The following is a 22,230-nucleotide window of genomic DNA, read 5'->3' as shown; positions in this document are numbered from 1 at the left end:
GTACAATTTCTATGTTCATCAAGTAACAGGAGCTTGTTTGTACAATTTATTCAGAACATTTGGATAGTTTGTTCTGTTGCAGAGCAGCACTGACGTCTCTCAGCAAGAAGGTTGTTGGTTTGAATCTATCTGGGAATGAATGTCTGAATATGTATATTAGACACATTGTTTCCTCCTATGTGTCTGAGTGTGGATTGTTATATTTTATAAAACAGGAGTGAGAAGGACTTTCACATTCAGGTTATAGTCAGAATTATCTGTCCTTTTACGTCACTTATTTCAGCCATAGAATTGGTTCCACTGGGGATTGAACCCAGGACCTTCTGCGTGTAAAGCAGACGTGATCACCACTACACCATGAAACCACTGATTGTATTTGTCATTGACAGTAGCTGACTTTTGTCTCCAGCAGTGTGACCCTCTCTGTGTGAATCAGAAGAGTCTGAGCTCCTGATCATCACTTCAGAGGTGCAACAAACATTTTCATTATCTCTTCAGGTTCACAGCAGGGACACAAGACACCACACAGGAAATGAAGCTGTTGCTCTGCTCAGTTCACTGTGTTCTTCATCTTCATCATCATCATCATCATCATCATCATCAGCGAGTTCAGACAGGTGAATCAGGCTGAGATGATTTTGACTTTGTAGCATCATTCACTTCCTCTGGGTTCAGCTGGGTCGGGTGGAGATCAGGTCTCAGGCTGAAGTCCAGAGTTATGTTGAAAACATGATCCAGTAACTTTTATACTTTTAATACTTTTATACTATACTTATACTTCGATACTTTTCCTTTTAAACTCCTCATTGTCAAAATAAAATGTGAAACTGTATTTATCAACGCAAATAATTGGATTATTAACGATAAATTATTGACGGATACATCTTTTAAGATTTGGTTTCGGTTTCATGAAAACACAGAAACATATTTTCTGTTTCTTCAGCAAATCAAATGTTCAGTCCTATTGGAGTCACTGGCGTCGCTCGTGCAATCGCTCTTTATTACTAACAACTTTCAACTGAAGAAGTCGATCTTTAAAAACTACACATTTCCAACAAGGCTCACTACGCCCCTGCCTCCTCCATGTTAGCAGATTGGACGTGGACCAAACAAAAAACAAGCAAAGGTGTTTCTTTCACACTGATAATTTCAATTGTTAAAACCAGCTGAGACCAACTCCTTTTTGGTCGAGCATGTTAATTAAAAGGACCTCGATACCACAGCTCCATTGACCCCAAATTACGTCAGAAGCGCAGGATGGCAGCGTTCGCTATGTTGGCTTCAACGTCGTCTATCTTTATCTACAGTCTATAAACATGTGAAGAAGTCTTCCTCTGTAAATGATTATCTCTGATTGGACAGATTGTGTTTGAGCTAGTCAAAATTGGTTATAGAAACAGTTGAGTTACATATGAACCAAATTTCGAGAAGATGGTGTTAAGATGCTTTTAGTTTTTGCCGTCACTGCATTTTCATCCCATGTCCTTTCCTGCTGGTGGAGACACTGTTCTGCTGCTCACTCTCTGTGTTTTACATACTTCAGACTTAAAAAGATAAAAGATGAGATTTGTTTTTGTACAACTTCATGATCATCCTGATGAGGCTCGAATCATTAAATACAACATGGTTCATCCGTCTCTGACATCCGAGCCTGTTTCCTGCTCTGATCATCTGCTGTGATAAATAAAAGCTGAGCTGATAGAAGAGCAGTGATCAGAGGAAACTGAAGCCGCTACAGCTTCGTCCTCTCACAATAACAGAGCGTGAGTCATCGTCAGATTAGCAGCTCAGTTCAATAATTCAAGGCTCCTCTGTAAGCATGAATTATTGAGTCTGGAGACGGTGTCCTGCTCTGTGAAACCACTCGACTGAATATTTAAATTTGAATACATTCATCGGAAAAAGTGCCTTTGATATGATGACGCCTGTGATTCCAGGCACTGTTGTATCAAGAGCCACTCAGAAGAAATGCAGTTTCTCAGAAGTGATTAAAGCTGATGAACGACACGTTAAACTGTCGTACAGATTTTCAAAGAGAATCCAGAGTTATGTTGAGGAACATTGGAGACATCAAGAAAAACAGTGAAGGTGGAATTTACATTGAGGAATAAATACACAGGTCCTGATAATCTCATCTGAGAATCTGCAGCATGTCTGGTTCTCAAGCTAGAATGTCAAATTCATCAGGAGAAATGTGAAACTCAATCTGTAACTTTCATTGTAGAAGGATGTTGGTCAAGAAAGAACTCGCTGAATCGCTTTGAGATCTACTAAGTCACATTCTAGCTTCAGAGGAAATACTTTAGTTATAAAGATAATCTGAGTCAGTAATCAGAGGCATTAATGTGATTAAATCTTGAAAAGTAAGGTTGATGGAAGTGTGTCCTGTGAATCATTTGTGTGAGTAATATGAATCCAGCACAGGAAGGATGATATAAAAATGTTAATATGATATTAAAGGTTTGTTGTTAGGTGGAGACGTAAAGGACGGTGATTTGTTCTGGGGTTCTGTTGTTGAACCTCCACAGACCGGAGCTGGTGTTAAACTCAGTGAGATTCAGATGCTCTGACGTTCCTGTAACGAGACGGAACCATCTGCCCACCATCCTCTTATCATCTTCACATGCATCACTAATAGAGTGTCACAATCATTTCATCACACTCAGCCCTGATGAAACACAAACTACAAAGGGAAGTTTTAAATTATAATGCTGCACATTAGCACTCACTGAATATTTTCTTTCCTTTTTAGCCGGATGCATTTTAATAAGACGTGCTGCATAAATTTGCATTTTCTGAAAACTACTCTGTGTCGGAGGAGAGTTGAACACAGACACATGTGAGGAAGGAGGCTGAGGAAACTTGACTGCTGCTTAATGTCATTTAACTCTGCTGCGTTTTAATGTTCACAGTCATGTGAAGATGTAGTTTTCCTACTAGAACTATGTTATATTTGACATGATCACCCTCTGGTGAATTTTCAGACAGGTTCGCTGCCTACATCTGATTTAAAAGGTCCAATGTTGTGTTCATTTTTAAAATGATGACAATCAGATCTTTGTTGGTGAGATTAATAATGATAATGCCAACTTCGTTGCCCTGAGCTCAGTCTAACAGGCTCACACTGCCTGGTTCATCAGGGGCCCAGTATCCGTGAAGCCCACCTACCACTTGGATGCGAGGGCGGTGTGGCCTAGTGGTTAGAGTGGTGGTTCTCCATCAAGAAGGTTGCTGGTTCAAACCCCACTCTCTCCCATATGCATGCCGAAGTGTCCTTGGCAAGATACTGAACCCCTAAAAATGGTCCCTCATGAATGTGGATGGCCCGAGTTGCCTCAGGAAGATTTGGTGGTGATAACAAGTTCTCACAATGTTATAGGTTTTTATTTGTTTCGATTGAGGTACCTCCTGTGGTCGAAGTTATATATTGTACTTTTCATGAAAGCGTAGCACGAAAGCATCCAATGAACTTTGGAGTCTGAGGGTCACGCCTCCTCGTTTCTGAAACTTTTTTCTTCTCTGTGACTTCATCACAGAGTTCGAAGAATTTGAAACACATTTCTCTTCGATCACGTCATCTCGTCTTCACTCTATGAAGTGAGACTATATTTGAGCCACAGATCTTGTTGAAGAGTCTGATTGCAGCTTCCTTTTAGGACCCATGTCACTTGCAGCAATAAAGAATTTTAATTTGATATGTTCATATTGAACCTCACAGTGATTTTATTAATATTGTAAATTAATTTGAATTTGAGGGGTGAAAGCTGTGCTCTACTTCCTGGTGTTTTAGCACCACCTGGTGGCTTCTTGGGTCCATGAAAATAACAACATCACAGATAAAACACTCAGGACGTTAATTTTATTATTAATTAAGTAATATTCTTATTTCTCAAATAAAACAGTAAAAGCTGTCATGATGAAGTTTCTATTTGTATATATTTCTCATTAGGTATTTAATAATTGCTTTGTGGGTCACAGAAGATCAACGTTAAAGGCAGTAGTAATTAAAGGAGTAAATAATTGTTTCGTTAAACTTTTTGAGCGTTTCAAAAGTTACTATCAGTCACAGCAAGATCTGAAATGTTCAGAAGCAAAACTCAGCATACCAATGTCATTATAGTTTTAGTAATATTCTTAGAGGGCTATCTATACATCAATCTATATATACAGTATATACCTACTTTTAACTAGTTACTACAATGTAGAGCCTCTAGTTAGAGCTTTTCAATATTTACTATCTCTCATAGCAAGACCTGAAATGTTCCAGAGTGAAACTCAGCTTAATGATGTCCGTCACTCCCGGGGAAGGGGAACCTTTTTACTTTCTTTTACAGTTTGTATAACATCCCCAGAAGACCATACCAAATTACTGAACACAAATAGTACTAACCTTCTCTGATGTGACGGCTGAAGTTTTTCTCTTTTGCAAGGCATCAAAGTAAAGATGATGATGATTTGCACTATTTTTAACGGAAAATAACTTTTTGCACATTTGTGTCATCTGCACATCACAATATGTTCTCATATTTATTATAAAGTTTGTTCTACGTGTTCGTAGAATCAACCTTTACCTCTGCAATTTACTTCATAGCATTTCTACTACATACGCCGAATTTTTCATTTAATTTTAAGATTATATATTCTTGTCTACTTTACTCTGAACCTACCCACTTCTGTAACAACTGGATTTCCCTGGCATGTGGATCAAGTTTTATCTTATCTTATGATGATGACGGTCAAGATTAATACAGTTCAAGTACTAGCTCTACATAGCTAGTATATATATATATATATATATTTATGTACACTCACCGGCCACTTTATTAGGTACACCTTGCTAGTACCGGGTTGGACCCCCTTCTGCCTACAGAACTGCATTAATTCTTCGTAGCATAGATTCAACAAGGTGTTGGAAACATTCCTGAAAGATTTTGGTCCATATTGACATGATAGCATCAGGCAGTTGCTGCAGATTTGTCGGCTGCACATCCATGATGTGAATCTTCCGTTCCACCACATCCCTAAGATGCTCTACTGGAATGAGATCTGGTGACTGTGGAGGCCATTGGAGTACAGTGAACTCATTGTCATGTTCAAGAAACCAGTTTGAGATGATGTGAGCTTTGTGACATGGTGCGTTATCCTGCTGGAAGTAGCCATCAGAAGATGGGTACACTGTGGTCATAAAGGGATGGACATGGTAAGCAACAATACTCAGGTAGGCCGTGGCGTAAAAACGATGCTCAATTGGTACTACGGCGCCGTCAGTGTGCCAAGAAAATATCCCCCACACCATTACACCACTATCACCAGCCTGAACCGTTGATACAAGGCATCTATCTATCTATCTATCTATCTATCTATCTATTCATCTATACATATATAAATGCATCTCTCTATCTCTCTATCTATCTATCTACTGTATTTATCTATCCATCTATCTATTTATACATATATAAATGCATCTATATATTGAGGACAAACACATTTTCCCAGTCAAACACTCTGGGACACAATGGATTTACAAAATATATTAATTTATTGATTTCAGATCTCTTAGCAAATCACACCTACTTTTAACTAGTTACTACAATGTAGAGCCTCTAGTAAGAGCTTTTCAATATTTACTTTCTCCAACAGCAAGACCTGAAATGTTCCAGAGTGGAACTCCGCATAATGATGTCTGTCACTCCCATGGAAGGGGAACCTTTTTATTTTTGTTTTTCAGTTTTATATAACATCCTAGAATTCCATACCAAATTACTGAACACAAATAATACTTACCTTTGCTGATGCGACGGCTGAAGTTTTTCTCTTTGGCAAGGCATCAAAGTGATGATGATGATGATTTGCACTATTTCTAACGGAAAATAACTTTTTGCACATTTGTGTCATCTGCACATCACAATATGTCCTCATATTTATTATAATGTTTTTTCTACCTGTTTGTATAATAAACCTGTGCCCCTGCACTATACTTTATAACATTTCTAAAACATACCCAGCAGTTTCTATTTAATTTTACGAGTATATTTTCTTGTTTACTTCATTTTTCACTACCTGCTCCTGTAACAACTGAATTTCCCTGGCGTGTGGATCAAGTCTGGTCTTATGATGATGACTGTAAGGATCAATGCAGTTCTAGTACTAGTACTTGCTGTCTCTCTCTCTATATATATATATATACACACTGTATATCCATTTATCTAACTATTAATTAAATTCTGTAATATCATATCCAGCTATGAGGCTAAGGAAGAACTCCATTCTTCTCTATTCTAGAATCTATCTATCTATCTATCTATCTATCTATCTATCTATCTATCTATCTATCTATCTGATAACTTGATGGTATACTTGTAGTAGTATGTACTCACTGACGTGAATTCCTCTTCATCAGCTCACTGCGTCCCGTTTTACGACAGTACCAGTGTGTTGACGGCAGGCAGACGCTACAACATCCAGCAGCATGGCGGATGTGTGTGGTCCCGGTCCAGAGGAGACTTTAGCGGGAGACCAGGGGGGTTCCGCGGCGGGAGGAGACGGTGAAGCACCGGCGGCTGCTGCGCGGGACTTACCCGTGTGTCTGATCGTGCTGGGGATGGCGGGGTCCGGGAAAACCACTTTCGTTCAGGTCAGTTAGCTAGCGCGGCTAACGGCGGCTAGCGACACGAGTCAGGCTGGGGACAACAACACGGGACAGCTGGTGGTTTAAAAAAAAGTTATTAACTGAAAAGACCCCGGTGCGTGTGACAGGAAGCAGCTGTTCTCATGCTCGGTATCTTACCGGAGACTGTCGGTTGTATTCTGTTAGCTGCAGGTCGCTAATGTGCTAACTGTAGGTAGACAGGTTAGCTGGTATGAATCTGTCAGCAGGAGACTATTCATCTGTCAGCTACATGTTATTAATATACTAGCTACAGGATATTAATATACTAGCTACATGTGATTAATATACTAGCTACAGGATATTAATATACTAGCTACAGGTTATTAATATACTAGCTACAGTTAATTAATATACTAGCTACAGGATATTAATATACTAGCTACATGTTAATAATATACTAGCTACATGTAATTAATATACTGGCTACAGGTTATTAATATACTGACTACATATATTTAATATAGTAGCTACATGTTATTAATAGGCTAGCTACAGTTTAACAGGTTAGCTGGTATGAATCCGTTAGCAGTAGTCGGCGATTTCACAAAGTTGTAAATTTACCGGATACGACAGGGTAATGACGGACTGTTCTCGTTATCTTACCGTTGACTGTCGGTTGTTGATCGTTTAGCTGGAGGTTATAGTTATGCTAGTTATAAGTTATGTATTTGCTACCTGTGGGTTCCACGGTTAGCGGTGATGACTCAGCTAGACGCAGGTTGTCACCTGTTAACCGCTGTGACGACATTTCTGATTTATCTACAAACTGCGACACTTGAAGGTTCAAACTTTACAGACGAGCTTCTTCAGTAAAACTCGTGTCACGACACTTACCTCAGTTTGAAGAAACGCGTAGTTGTTCAGTTGTTCAGTTTTTCCACTCACCGGGTCTTCGGAACCAGAACGACGGTTCTGTCTGAGCTTTTCCCGCGTCCGGGTCCAGACTGACCCATACGGTGTCCCCTAGGGTCAAAACGCGATGACATAAATCCAAAACAGCATTTTGTGTTTTGGTTTGACTTTGAAGGCCACCGTAGTTGCAGGTAACGAGCAGATGATACTGTTCGTCTCATTATTAAATCTCATTTTTAGAGTCAAACTGTAGTTTACTGAGATCGTCCACTGTAAATGAAGAGGGACGACATATATCCACCTCCTCGGGAAGTTAAGCTAAAATGTCTTGGATCCAAACGCTGCCGTCTCACAGAATGACCTAATTTAGAGTCAGAGTTTACGCAGCAGCCATCGTGGGCTGGAGTCGTGGTATCAGACCAATTATGAGTCAATCATGACGTCTCAGCAAGTGTCTTTATTATCAAATAACTTATTAAAACCAAACTTATCGGAAACATAAACACTTGAACAAACATCAGTGTGGTGAGAGCGACATGAAATGACAGACACCATCTTTGAAACATTTGTCTTGCGTCTACCTCCCGTCTGTTAACATGGAGAAGGAGTGTTTTATGACGCATACTACAGCCAGCCACCAGGGGGTGATGGAGATGTACTGGTTTCACCTTAGAAAACTGTTATCTCTGTTTTACGCTCAGTTACTTTTCTGTTCTCCAGAGGCTGACAGCTTACCTTCACTCTCGGAAAGCTCCTCCATACGTCATCAACCTGGACCCTGCCGTCCACGAGGTCCCCTTCCCTGCAAACATCGGTGAGGACCCGTCTATTTCCTGGACAGAACATACAGAGAGTGAGCAGTCCCTCCTGGTCGCTGTAACCTTCAGTGTGTGTCCTCTCTCCTCCAGACATCCGGGACACTGTGAACTACAAGGAGGTGATGAAGCAGTACGGCCTCGGACCGAACGGAGGCATCGTGACGTCGCTCAACCTGTTTGCTACGCGCTTTGATCAGGTGACCAGATAAAAGATCTGAATTAAACAAACTAAAGCTTAGGACCATTTAAAAAATACAGTTCTGTTACAGTTTCAGACAAATCATGACAAACAACCGACATACTGGACTGAGATTATACATGTGATTAAACATGTGTGTTTGTGTTGTGCAGGTGATGCAGTTCATAGAGAAGAAGCAGCACGATCACAGGTCAGTATCAGTCTCTGTCGAATCTGTGCAGATCGGTGTCCTGGTGGTTTCTGTGAAGCTTCTGACATTGTCTACATCCTCATCCTCCTCATCCTAGTCTAGTGACAGTTTCCTGTTTGACCTAGTGGTTGTAAATGCCAAATAGATTTAGTATCTGGTTTATTGTTGTGTCTGATGATCTTTGACCTCTGCAGGTACGTGTTGATTGACACCCCGGGTCAGATTGAAGTCTTCACGTGGTCGGCGTCTGGAACCATCATCACAGAGACTCTGGTTGGTCTACACACTGCACGTTGGCTTTTTATTCTTTACTGATCACCTGACAGTCATTTAAAAAGCCTTGTGTTTGTGTGTGTGTTACAGGCGTCGTCTTTCCCCTGTGTGGTGATCTATGTGATGGACACGTCCCGCAGCGTCAGCCCTGTCACCTTCATGTCCAACATGCTCTACGCCTGCAGGTACCAGGCTGAACCCACTACAGAGGCTTAGATGTTGTTGTAATTTAAAATGGACACAAGCTCATCTGCTGTTTCTTTCCTTCAGTATTCTCTACAAGACCAAGCTGCCCTTCATCGTCGCCATGAACAAGGTGAGGTCACTTCCTGTCTGCTGTTGCACTTTTGACGCGGAGTTTATCTTGACTCGTCACTCGTCCTTTGCAGACGGACATCATCGACCACAGCTTTGCGGTGGAGTGGATGCAGGACTTTGAGGTTTTTCAGGACGCTCTGAACCAGGAGACGTCGTATGTGAGCAACCTGACGCGATCCATGAGTCTGGTGCTGGACGAGTTCTACACCAACCTCAGGGTGAGAGCAGCGGCTCAGACCAGAACTTTATCAACTTATAGACGCGTAACTTTATTTAACAATTCAAACTCAGGAAGACTTTAAAAAAGAAGTAAATGGAAATAATTTGGAGTCTGAACAGGAAGTCATCTTCTTTTTGACAACGTCCAATCAGATTAGATTAGATTAGATTCAACTTTATTGTCATTGCACAGTACAAGTACTTATACAACGAAATGCAGTTTAGCGTCTAACCAGAAGTGCAAAAAAAAGGATTTAAAGTGCAGAGTATTGTGCGTATATGTAATGTAAATAAATAAGATATGTAGAGTAGCAAATATATATGGAATAATACAGTATTGACAGCTTTTGTTTGATATAAGAACTATGAGCAGTAAGTAATATATCTGAAGTAGTACAGTATTAACAGTATCAATCAGGGCACTGGATCTGATCATTGTGTTAACAGTGGTTCAAAGTTAATGACAGAAACGTTCTGACAGTGTTTTCCCTGTGTCTGCAGGTGGTGGGCGTGTCCGCAGTGGCAGGAACGGGATTGGACGAGCTGTTTGTTCAGGTGGAGGACGCCGCCAAGGAGTATGACAGGTCAGTGGGGGGGGGGGGGGGGGGTTCACTCTCCTGCTCATCACAGCACTGTTAGAAATTAAGTTTTACCAATCAATAAATGTTTTTACTAAATAATACAGTAATTTACAACTTTGCTAAATTATAAAGTAATTCATCAAATTATAAGTTAAATCTTTAATTAATTATAAAACATTTGTAATAATAATTATTATCTCTGCAGCCTGATGACTGGAGACCTTTCAGGCTAACGTCACATCTCAACTGTCTCTCGTTTGTCTTCCTCTTCCTCAGAGACTATCGTCCAGAATACGAGAGACTCCGCAAACAGCTAGTGAGTGTGTTTGTGTGTTTTCTGTCTTTTCTTTCCGTCTGTTTGTCCTTGTTTTACCTGACGTTCTGTCCATCAGGCCGATGCTCAGAGCCTGAAGCAGCAGCAGCAGCTGGAGCGTCTCAGGAAGGACCTCGGAGCCGTCAACATCACCAAGACACCTGCTACAGGTAGAGCAGCAGCTCAGAGGGAAACACTGGGTTTATTATTTACTCACAAGTTCCTGAAAATGTTATTCTTCACAAAAACTTTGTTTTACTTGTTTTAATATGAATTAATGAACTGGTCGAGAAAAGATTTTCTCTGTAGTTGAAAACTCATATTAAAATTCGGCTTTGAAAATAATATCTTTCTGTTTTCTCTGACACTATTATATAAAACGTCAAACATTTAAAATCATATAAAACATCTTGTTTTTGCTGTTTAATGCCGCGCTGACACCAGAGCTTCCAAAACACACTGTCTGTATTTTGTTTGTTTGATTTTTCACACAAAGAAAGAGGAGACTACAAAAATCAAACTGACTTTTCTACATGACGCAGACAAACAAAAAAGTCTCGTCTCAAGTCGAACACACTTTTGCTGTAATTGACGAGTTGACCTCCTGTCCACAGAGGACCTGCACATCGCTGGACCCAGTGACCTCATCATGACCCGTGGTAGCCGTGATGATGACGAGGAGGAAGAAGAAGATGAGGACAGTGACACGGACGATATTGACCACAACGGTGAGAGAGAAGAAACACCTGCAATGACACAGAAACATGTTCAAATCATATTCTGACTCTTGTTTCACCGTATGAAAAAAAAATACGACGACATAGAAATGTTATTTAGATTTGAATTGCATTATATTGTAATTAAATACGTTTTTTATTTCTATATCTTGACTGTAAGTGATAACCACACTGAGAGTTTAGACAGAGGTTTGTATCTGCGGTTTCTGTCACAGTCTGAAGTAATTTCAACCTCAAACGACTTGAAATGAAAATATTTAATCATTTTCCATCTGTTTCACTGTGGTGGCTGCTTCCCTCCTGCAGAGGGCGGTGTACACCTTTATAAACTAAACCTCATTGATTCACCTGAATAAACAGAAAACATGAACAGCTTTGAATCTTCCTTTTCAATCTTTCAGTGACGGAGGAGAGCAAAGAGGGCGATGCTTTCGGAAACTTCCTGAAGGATAGGAAGGAAGTGATTCAGGTCCGAAACAGGAAGGATGCGATACCAGACGGACACTGACCTCTGACCTCTGCAACATGAATGTGACCTGAGCTTTGAGTGAACGGTTTCCCTCGCTGTGGTACAGACTATTACCTGGAGCAGATACTGTGGATGTACAGATGTTGGACGACATTTATCTGAGCGGAGCTTCCTGTCTGATCAGGTGGCCTCTGACCCTGTGATTGGCTGCTCCTCAGTCCTTCCTCATTATATAAGTTATATTTTTATATCAAAGCAGAATCTTTTTGTTTTTCTCCACTGTCGGTGTTTGTAAAAGAACTGAAGGAATCGAATAAAACTTTTAGTTCAGATGCTTGTGTGAGACTCGACCTGATTCAGTGACGGACAGTTCACTGATCAATAATCCTAACGATCAGGACTGGAGGGTCTATCAGCTCTAATAAACCTGATCAACATCTGATCCTTGTTATGACTGAACGTTCTACACTGTGAACACTTTGCTGATCATGGCTCCTTGAAAAGTGGAAAATCCAATTATCAGAATTTTTCATTATCTTCTTATAAACTCATGATTTGGAGAGGACAATGGCATGAAAGGAAACTATCACATCAGGAGGAGTTTGACTTGATCTCTGCTGTTTCTGATCGGTGAGGTACTGATTAGTGAAGCCATCAGACAGAAGCCGAGTGTCTAACACAGACGGAGGCTGTGGTCGTGTCTTTGTCTCATTCATGTCGGAGCTCGTGAATGGAGCCAGATCGTCCGCCCACCGACCATCTGCCAACGCTCTGCTCTGCTGTGTCGCCTCCACACTCCGGCAGCGCGGTCTGACTGAAGAGCGGCTGAGTCACTTTGTTGTGAGTGGGGAAAAAAACTGATGAAACGAAAATCAACAAATTCATTAAATACTGGAACAACAAGAAATCTTCAGTGAAAACTTTTATTCAGGTTTAATTGTAACAAAGGGAAATCTCCAGCAGACGAGAACTTTCCACACTTTGAACGTTCATCTTGGCACAAAAGACCTTCAACGTGCAAAAGTCCTCATGAAAAGTGACATTCACATATGAACCAGGTGTTTATTAAGCATCACATTGTTGTTTGTGTCCTTTAAACGGTTCCATGAGAAAGAGATGATGATGATGAAACGTTACAGAAAAGAGAAACACACGAGAACTTGTTTTAAAAACCAGGGAGAATAAGAGTGAAAACCATTTTATTCAGTTTTTATAGTTTATTATGTTCCATGTTTACTGAGGAACATAAAGAGTCTGACTTCAATCTGCAGGAAGTTCTACATCTGTACAAAAATACACAACTGAACGGACGTTTTCTCTGCCGCTCCACAAGTTTTTATTCAAAGATCCAAACACAGCGGACACGTATGTGACATGTTTTACAGCACGTGTTACTCAGTCGTCAACGTTTCGTGTGATGATTGTGGAACCAGGTTCACTGATCCTCAGACTGTAACAATGAGATTAAATAAATCTCAGAAACAAAGGTGGTAGAAAAAGTATTGATAAACAATGTGAAAGTTACTGTTTCAGATTTGTCTTAAATTTTTTAGGCTCAATCAGCAACAGCTTCCAAAAGCTTCCAACGATTTCAACCATTCACAACTTCAGTTTTTCATGTTTTCATCTCCTCGTAGTTTTTTGAAGTATTCTGCCAATTTTGCAGTTTTATAAAGGAGCTTTCACACTGCGTTTCTCTCTCTTTCTCTCTCTCTCTCTCTCTCTCTCTCCTCCCCCCCGCCTGCAGCAGTGAATCACCTCAGCTAACATTCAGCCCACACTGCTGTCTCCTCTCTCTCTCTCCTCCTCTGCTCGCTCGCCCCCCCTCTCCTCTGCCGTGGGCTCCAGCCACGACCAGCAATAGAAACACGGAGAGTCACGACGTCTCGCCGACACAAATCACACACACACACACACACACACACACACACACACGCACACACACACGCACACACACACGCACACACACACGCACACACACACACACACACACAGATACACTGGTTTTAAATCCCTCCTGAACATTGAGTGTCTTGCTCAGGGGGCCCTCAGCAGTGGTCATGAGTTGGGATTGAACTCACACCTTTGTCTCACACGAACCATCTGTTAATCTGGGATTCCTCAGAGTCTTTACTTATAAAAACTTCTTCTAAGATTCTTATTCTCGTGATATTCTATCACTGATCATTCTAACACTGGAGGCCTGGCCATCAGCAGCAAGGCCCAGCCACACCAGAGCTGGGTATTGAGACAGCACACCTCTGGTTAGTGGATGACCCGCTGTACCTCCTGGGCACAGAGTCACATGGTTCCTCCACCAGCTGAGCTGTAGTCTGTTCGACTAGAGGATCAATAACAGTGTTAAATTAAAGTTCAGTTGCTGCTGCTCAACTTGTCTGGACTGTTGACTGAATAACGCTGGATGACACGACACCCCCCAATTCACCTGGATCGCCCCCTGGTGGCTGGCTGCTGTAAATATACCTCACCTCATCCATGTTACCAGAAGGCTCATGGACCAAACGAAAAAAATTAAATGTTTCTCAAAAGATGGTTTCTTGTCATTGTAGGTAGTTCTTATCACAGTGATGTTCATTCAGGTCTCCAGTCCACGATCCAGATGTTACACTCGATTACATTATCGAAGTCACATGGCTTTGTTTTGTTCAACGGCAGGAAGCAGAGACACGTCGTCCATCTTTCACCACAAATCATTGAGAGAGCATCAGAGCTGCCTGACAGTATCTCGGGTCACCAGGGAGGAGATAAATGAGTGATTCACATCAAGAAATCTGTATTATCCCGATCAGACTAGGACAAAACACACAATCAAAGAAGTACAATGTTAATAAACACAATATAAAGGTCACAAAGTCAATAAACAAATGAGCTTTTAAATCAATTCATCCTGTATTCAGGCCGAGTGAATCTGAAGAAACAGAATCTCTTTGAACAGGGATGAGTCCGACAAGACCTTCTTCAAAGATCTCCTCCTGTGAGGATGAGGAGGGTCAGTCAGGGATCTCCCTAAACACTCTAATGAAGCCCTGCATTCAGTTTTAATTTCTTCTGGACAATGACTCAAACCAAAAGATAAAAGTAAACATCAGCACTGACTCGATAAAACAAGAATAAAACATTTGAGTTAAAATCCACGATAAATCTACGGAGCTTCCGATAAAAGTACATTTGTTTACAAACAGCATCCACATGGGCCTCAAAGGTCCGTCTGTTAATGTGCAAAGATATTTATATAAGACAAAATGAGATCATATATTATATTATGCAGGACCTATTGTACCTTTATTCTATTGATCAGAAAATGTGTTTAAGATATTTATAAAACACCAACACACCTCAAGACCTGATCCACATCATGAGTCATGTTTTTCTCTCTTTCTCTCTATCTGTCACATTATGATGACATCACTGTGTTGAGCTCGGTGCACTGACCTCATTCTAAATGACATCATTGCTGAGACTCCAGAGATGATGTCATGATTATGACTTCCCGTTAGTGCTCTGCTACAAACCCCGCCCCTTGCAACCCCCTCTTCATAACACACTGCTGTTCTATTCCATTCCAATCCGTTCTGATTTATTCTGTTCTGATTTACATTCCCGAACAGAAGCAAAACACGTAAATAAAGCATTGTGCAGGAGATGTTGTTTATGCTCAACACGCACACACACACACACACACACACACACACACACACACACACACACACACGGTGTGGCTCAGAGCTCTCAGCTGATTGGCTGCAGGTGACATCATCAGTTGGTATGTGGAGGTTTCTCTCGCTCCTCTTTGCTGCAGCATCTCACTCACCTCCATGTGCACACACACACGCACACACACAAACACACACACACACACACACACACACACACACACACAGACACACACAACAATACCGTTGCATACATGACCCATGTGTGTTACAGCTGCTCAGCATCCAACATGTCTGAAACCCAGCTTGGTCCTCACAGAGATAGAATCAAACAGACTCACACATAAACACTGCAGCTGCATTACCTCATCTGGTTCATTGAGAGGAGGGGTGTTCTACTCTGGTGCATGATGGGAGCTGTAGTTCTCTGCTTTCATTTTTGTTACATGTGCAGATTTGATGATTGTAGTCAGTGTCGCGTTTACTGTGTTGAAAAACACATACAAATAAAATTGAAAATATAAAGCTAATATAATGATAATACTTTTTTAATCTTCAGGCTGAAATTAAACTGATGAGAACGACCTGAAATAACAGAATCCATTTAAAGCTGCTGCTCACTTGAGGATAATCGTCCCGATTTCAAATCTCGAAACGTAAAAATCAAACATGTTTGATTATCAGGTCAGAATATTTCAGAAGCCAGTAAAAGCGAGCTGACCGGGAAGTGTCCCTTTCCGGAGGTTGAGTACTTGAAGCCGATTCCGTCTTCATAGCCAGGACATTGTCATTTCTTTTCTATTTTGTTTTCTGGTTAAATCTTTCATTATGTCTGTGGTCTCCCACATTTTTAAAATCTTTTACAGTTTAAAATCCTCAAGTGTGTTTTAGTTTGGTCCATTAACCCTCTGCTAACATGGAGGAGGTGGGCTTTATGACCTAAACTGTAGTTAAATACTTTGGCTTCTTTTTCAGGAGCTGTCATATCGTCCATCTTCATAATTTGGACGTGATACATCGCTGCATCTACAGGTGCTGTACAGCAAGTTAATACCAATGGTCACAACGATTGTTTTACAAAACGTTTTCCTCTGGAGAACAGCATCAAGATGAAAGTGTTCATGTCAAGAACGTTTCTGCTGTTGTTAAGAAGCTGAAGAGTGACAGACAGAATGAGTTCAGCTGCTGACTGGTGCAACAGATGGAGGCGTTCACACGCACACACACACACACACACACACACACACACACACACACACACACACATGGAGTCAGGATGAGTAACTGTTCATTCTCAGCCAGTAAATTTAGTGCTGACATTTCCTCAGGAACATCAAACTGACAAACAGATCAAACTGGATCAAAGCAGTTCATCCAGTTTCTTTTTGGTTTCTTTTATTAAATACGTTTAAATTCTGTGTGAATGTTCTTTGCATGTGTTTGTGTCAAAGCAGCAAAACCCTGAGAACTGGAGGAACGATCCAGGTCAGAGGTGTGACCTGCAAACAGCAGCAAGCACACAAAGAGAGCAGGTCAGTCACAGGTCAAGATCACAGACGATCAAACTACAGACAATGTAAAGGAACGTTACAAGAACACTGACCAGGAAAAGTATGAAACTGGGCAGGTGGAGGCACTGGCAGCTGATTGGGAGCATGTTCCACCGGTAGGAGGTGAGGAGATGTTAAAATTATATGAAACTAAATAAGTTAAGACTAAAAATCACATATATATATATATACACTGTTTGTGTCTGTGTGGTTATTTGTATATTTGGTTCACTTTATGAATAAATATAATTCATTCATATAGGTTCTTCACCAGGAGGAAATTAACACATAGTGATTTTTAACGTGTTTATCTTTTAATATAAAATTCTGGTTCGCAGATGTATATCCTGCTTTCTGTGCTTTTTACAAACATGATCTTTGTGTGTTTGTGTGTTTGTGTGTTTGTGCTCAGTAAATGTATCATGATTCTAAAGAACAGGATTATCCTTCTGAACCCACTCTTCCCCTTCTTCCTCCTCCTCCTCCTCCTCCTCCTCCTCCTCCTCCTCCTCCTGTATCTGATTGGCTCCCAGTATCCCTGGCAGCCAATCAGATGGCTGCTGGGTGATGTCATGCAGCAGGCTGCCTTGGTGCTGATGCTGCTGAGCTGCAGATCCTCAGTGTGAACAGAGAGAAGAGAGACCAGCATCACTGCAGGGTGAGTGAGCCGCACACACAAACACACACAGACTCACTTTTACCTTTATTTGTTGTTTATCTGCTGTGTCGTTGATGTGTATTTGATGTTTAGTTGTGCACATGTTTGCTGCAGCAGCTTTTCCTCAGATTCCAGCAGCACAGACGAACAGATCAATATGTTTTTTTCTGTTTTTCTTCTTCTATCATTTGTTCATCTTCATCTTTTCTTAGCTTGTTGTCTTTGTTGCATCTTTTATTTTATTCTTTTGCATTTTTTGTGAGTTTAGTTCTGGAGCTTGGCTCTGCAGCTGCTGCGCTTACTGGCAACAATGACATCATCGCTCAGTCCTCATGCACCCGCGCACTGAAAAACAAACACACATACACCACACACATAGACACACAATGTTCAGTTAGAGAAGCATCAATCTGATGACTATAACAGATTAATATTTTTATTGTTTTTTGCAAAAAATAAGGATTTGCTGTTTTTCAGGTTTTCCATCATAAGAAGCAATTTTAGATATTTGATGTAAACTTATATTTAATGCTGGATATCAATCACTTAATTCAAGATGTGAATAGAAGATATTAACATAACCTCTGAGTTCATAGGACATCAGTTTAATGTTTTAGCTCATTTAGTTAATGAGTGACCCCGAGGTTCATGATGATGTCGATTCTGACACCGTTCATCTTCACTGCTGCTGGACTCAGGTTCAGTGTTTGAGCAGCTGCATCTTAGTTCTGGATCTAAACTCCTGCAGAGCTTCGTGTCTGTTTGCTGCTGATCTAGAACTTCAAACCTCAGAGGACGATTCTAATCTGAATCTGAAGCTTCTGCTGAATCCATCACAAGAGAAGCTCAGATTTCTGTGATTGAATCATCGACTTCAAAAGAAATAAACAAAAACAAAATCTCCCCCCTGAACAAAATCTCTTGTTTGAATTAAAATGATCATTTCTCAGTCTCTAAACTTGTACAGAAACTCTATCAGAAGTACAGAGTTCGCAGGAGGCTACAGAAACGATAGATCCCATGATGAAGTGATGCATTAGATCAGAGAGATGATGACGTTTCTGCCTGTGAAGCTTCACTCACACTGAAGCATCTCAGTGTTTCCTGCAGGTTGAACAGATTCAGTTTCTCCTGAGTTTGACTCGTGTGATTGTCTCTGTCCTCAGGACCTGACTCTACCTCACCACAGTGTCTTTGACTGGAAACTGCAGCACCATGACTCTGGCAGGTAAAACTAATCCCTGATCCTTGATTATTGATTTTCTGAATGAATTGTTCAAGCTGATTGTTTTTTATCAAATGTGTCATCTGCAGTTTGTATCTATGCTTGTTTCAGCATACAGACAGAAGATGCGAGAGCTCCCCCTGGTGTCTCTCTTCTGCTCCTGCATCCTTCCTCAACCCAGAGACGCAGTTGAAAAGAAGGATGGTCAGTCCTGCTCTATTCTATTCCTTCTATTCTATTCTGTTTTGTTCTGTGCTATACTATTTTTCTTTCACTTAGAATCATCTGAATAAACAAAACCTCCATTTTCCTGCAGAGTATTAAAAACTAAAAAAACAATTTTTCTATTATCCTATAATCATAACAAGTGGATTCTAGTGAAGCTTAAAATCTGATAAATACTCTTAATTTAATTTAACATTATTTAGAAAAGACGCTGACAATATTTTACAATTATGCTCATAACTACTGGATGGATTCATGTTCTCCAGAGAAGGAATCGCTATCAGTTCACCTGCTGCTGCAGAACAAATTGTCTTAATTTCACGTTCTCCTGTTCTTCCTGCAGCGGGCGTGGTGGACTTGAACCTGTGCAACATCCGGCACATGGAGGTGATCGAGCTGAGCAAGCGGGCGAGTGGCCAGGCCTTCGAGGTCATCCTGAAGCCGCCCACCTTCGATGGTGGCCCCGAGCTCAGGGCGACCACGCCTCCTCGCCAGAAACCATCGCTAGAGGAGATTCAGAAGAAACTGGATGCCGCACAGGAGAGAAGAAAGGTATGTGAGGGGAACATTAATGTTTGTCATGCTGACTTGTTGAGATTCAGTGTGATGGATAGACTGGCAGAAAAGTAGTGGCACTAGAGTCGATCCCTGAGGAACACCTCCAATTATTTTACCATCTGTTCAGACTCACCCAGCTGCCAGCTCTCTGCTGTATCAGCACAAACTCTGTTGCCTGATGTGATTGGAAACTTCTGATTGATATTAAAATTAACCAAACTAAACCCAAGTTCTTTTTGTAGAGAAATAAACGGATAGGAAGTCACTGTAAACTCTTTCTCCCTCTAGTGTCATGAGGCGGAGCTGCTCAAACATCTGGCCGAGAGGAGGGAGCACGAGCGGGAAGTGGCTCAGAAAGCTCTGACCAAAGAGCGGCAGGAGCATCGCGCCGAGGCCGACAAGCAGCAGCGGCAGATGCACCTGAGCGCCTCACAGGAGGAGGTGAGGACCCAGGAGCTTCTGTCACGTTCACTCGCTCACTGAGACCATTCATGAATCTGTGACTGAGTTTGTGCTGCTTTGGTTTGTGTTTCAGGACAAGCACAGTGTGGAGGTGAGGACGATGAAGAGGAGGAGGAGGAGGAGGAGGGTTGGTGGGGAATGTGGCTAGCCTAGCTTAGCATAAAGACTGGAAACAGTTGGTTCATAAATAAACCTACCAACACCTCTAGAGGTCAGTAATGGACTTGCACTAAAACAAATGGACAATGGAAGAAGACAAAATAGTTTGGGACAAGGGAACAAGGGGTAAGATCTGGGGCTAGTATTAGTGTAGTCCCTTACAGAGAGTAATCTATTACACAGTAATCATAAGAACACAACAGTTGAGATGCAGGAAGCCACAGTGAACGATGTCTTAGCCACAATTCCAGAGACTTAATCAAACGTTGGTTTGGGATAAAAAAAGCCAGAATCGTGAGCTAATTAATAATTATATAAATCTTTTACCAATCATTTTTGATCTCCAACAAAGCTAAACTAAAACAACGTAGAGATGCCACTTAAAACATGATGAAGAAAAGACGGATAACTGACAAAGGAAGCACACATATATACGTCTTATATACACAAAGTGGTTGATTGAACACAAGTGAAACACGTGAGGAACATGTGCAGACGATCACAAGAGCAGGAAACAGGACAAAGGCAGGAAATCAAGTTACAGATAAGGAAGGAATATCATTTCAAAATAAAACAGGAGGCGGCAAAGTCAGAGGGAACCAACGTTAAAGTCAATGAACCAAAAAGGAGTCCTTATCCAAAAGTGTCCAACAAAAGAAACACAGAGTCCAGAAGCCAACAGGATAAATTGGTTAACTCTCCTTCCTCTTCTCTTCTTCCAGGTGTCTTGACGGCCTGATCACAACACAAGCTGAACTTTCTTTGGAAGCCATTTTAGGGGCGGATGAGCTGAGGATTGACCTCGGCGCTGCTCCGACTGGGAGGTCAACAGGAAGAGACCCTGGGAACATAAGAGAAGAAGAAGCATAGAGGAGGACCGAGGGCGGGTCCGAACGGTCGACTTCCTCCAAGCAACCAGGAGATAAACTGTGAATGAGATGAACGACAGGACGCTTCATCAGTCGATGCTTCACAGGACTTTTACTGTGCCGTGTTGCCATGCCAACAGTGCCAATGTGTTGATGTGCGTGTGATTGTGCGTCAAGGAATCATCACGAGACTGGAAATGTGTACACGACCAACCACGCTGACCCGACATCCCTCTGACAGAAGCCGGACTCAAACCCAAACAAGCCAAAGGATGTTTAACCTGAATCATCTGGACCGTCTGCACCTGGAAATACAGCTCACCTGAGTGAAACAGCTCCACCTGCTGGACACTTTCATTCACTTCACCTACCGTTCAAACAAGACAACAACGTTTGAAAGGTTTAATCTCTGAAGTGTGTTTTTTTTAGATCCAACCACGGCAGAAGGCCACAAAACCAAATCTGAGTCAATCACTACCTCGAGTCAGAGTGAAACCACACGCGACAAAAAGTCGACTAAGTCCAGAGATAAGATGCTGATGAGCTCAGTTCACAGACGATACCGAGAGATTCCCCAGGTCGAAACTAATCACAGTCAAAACACCTGAAAACAGCTTCATGAGAGTAATGACCAGCAGGGGGCGACTCCACCAGCTGTTTCCATCAGAGTCTATGTGAAAATGAGAGAATACCACCGTGTGAATGATAGCTAGTACCATCCTATGGGTGCAGGTCCCAGTTGTAGGTGGGCGTGTCCTAAAGCTCTTAGTCAAGCTCCTCCCCCACCCCCCCTCCCCCCGTCGGAAATTGATTTTGAAGCATTAACAACAAACAGACATCATCAGGTTCCTGCAGAAAGCATCTCACCAAACACTCTGGGGATTAATGAATGAATCCTACTGATGATCAACTGATGATCGATTGTGTCAAGTGTTTACAGCTGCAGCATTGTGTGTGTGTGTGTGTGTGTGTGTGTGCGTGTTTGTATGTTTCCCTGGCAACTGTATAGGAGTCAGAGCGTGATGATGATGATGATGATGATGATGATGATGATGATGATGATGATGATGTTGATGATGGTGATGATGATGTTGATGATGATGATGATGATGATGATGATGATGATGATGATGATGATGATGATAATGATGTACAGAAATCACTTTATATTTTAAACTCAACAATAAAACGATGACACTTTTCATTGGTCA

At 41.4% G+C, this 22,230-nt stretch overlaps 2 protein-coding genes and 1 non-coding gene across 3 annotated transcripts; 2 read left to right on the top strand and 1 right to left on the bottom strand.

Annotated features, from left to right (window-relative positions):
- Positions 1–292: 292 nt before the first annotated feature.
- trnav-uac (transfer RNA valine (anticodon UAC)) lies at positions 293–365 on the bottom strand. The gene has a single exon. It is a non-coding gene; the product is annotated as a tRNA-Val (tRNA).
- A 6,075-nt stretch (positions 366–6,440) lies between these two features.
- On the top strand, positions 6,441–11,971 carry gpn1 (GPN-loop GTPase 1). The gene is made up of 13 exons (XM_062392213.1): positions 6,441–6,634; positions 8,243–8,336; positions 8,431–8,537; positions 8,692–8,729; positions 8,924–9,002; positions 9,093–9,187; positions 9,273–9,318; positions 9,392–9,538; positions 10,041–10,123; positions 10,397–10,436; positions 10,513–10,603; positions 11,048–11,161; positions 11,572–11,971. Exons 1-13 carry the CDS (start codon positions 6,470–6,472, stop codon positions 11,676–11,678), a joined length of 1,206 nt encoding a protein of 401 aa, XP_062248197.1. The 5' UTR covers positions 6,441–6,469; the 3' UTR covers positions 11,679–11,971.
- Positions 11,972–17,451: 5,480 nt separating this feature from the next.
- Positions 17,452–22,179, top strand: LOC133957068 (stathmin-4-like). The gene is made up of 7 exons (XM_062392500.1): positions 17,452–17,521; positions 18,688–18,749; positions 18,858–18,950; positions 19,315–19,523; positions 19,818–19,970; positions 20,065–20,082; positions 20,873–22,179. Exons 2-7 carry the CDS (start codon positions 18,737–18,739, stop codon positions 20,879–20,881), a joined length of 495 nt encoding a protein of 164 aa, XP_062248484.1. The 5' UTR covers positions 17,452–17,521; positions 18,688–18,736; the 3' UTR covers positions 20,882–22,179.
- The last annotated feature ends 51 nt before the right edge of the window (positions 22,180–22,230 follow it).

The sequence above is a fragment of the Platichthys flesus genome, chromosome 1 (assembly GCF_949316205.1).
Source record: "Platichthys flesus chromosome 1, fPlaFle2.1, whole genome shotgun sequence".
NCBI classification, from domain to species: Eukaryota; Metazoa; Chordata; class Actinopteri; order Pleuronectiformes; family Pleuronectidae; genus Platichthys; species Platichthys flesus.
Note: the sequence above shows the minus strand (reverse complement) of the source record. Positions and strands in the feature narration are given on the sequence as shown.

Excerpts from the sequence above, each read along its gene's own strand:
- LOC133957068 (XM_062392500.1), top strand. Across the intron at positions 18,951-19,314 it reads CGCAGTTGAAAAGAAGGATG|CGGGCGTGGTGGACTTGAAC; the intron begins GTCAGTCCTGCT and ends TTCTTCCTGCAG. Across the intron at positions 19,524-19,817 it reads CCGCACAGGAGAGAAGAAAG|TGTCATGAGGCGGAGCTGCT; the intron begins GTATGTGAGGGG and ends TTCTCCCTCTAG.
- gpn1 (XM_062392213.1), top strand. The coding sequence starts at position 6,470 with ATGGCGGATGTGTGTGGTCCCGGTCCAGAGGAGACTTTAGCGGGAGAC. Across the intron at positions 10,437-10,512 it reads AGAGACTCCGCAAACAGCTA|GCCGATGCTCAGAGCCTGAA; the intron begins GTGAGTGTGTTT and ends TCTGTCCATCAG. Across the intron at positions 11,162-11,571 it reads GGACGATATTGACCACAACG|TGACGGAGGAGAGCAAAGAG; the intron begins GTGAGAGAGAAG and ends TCAATCTTTCAG.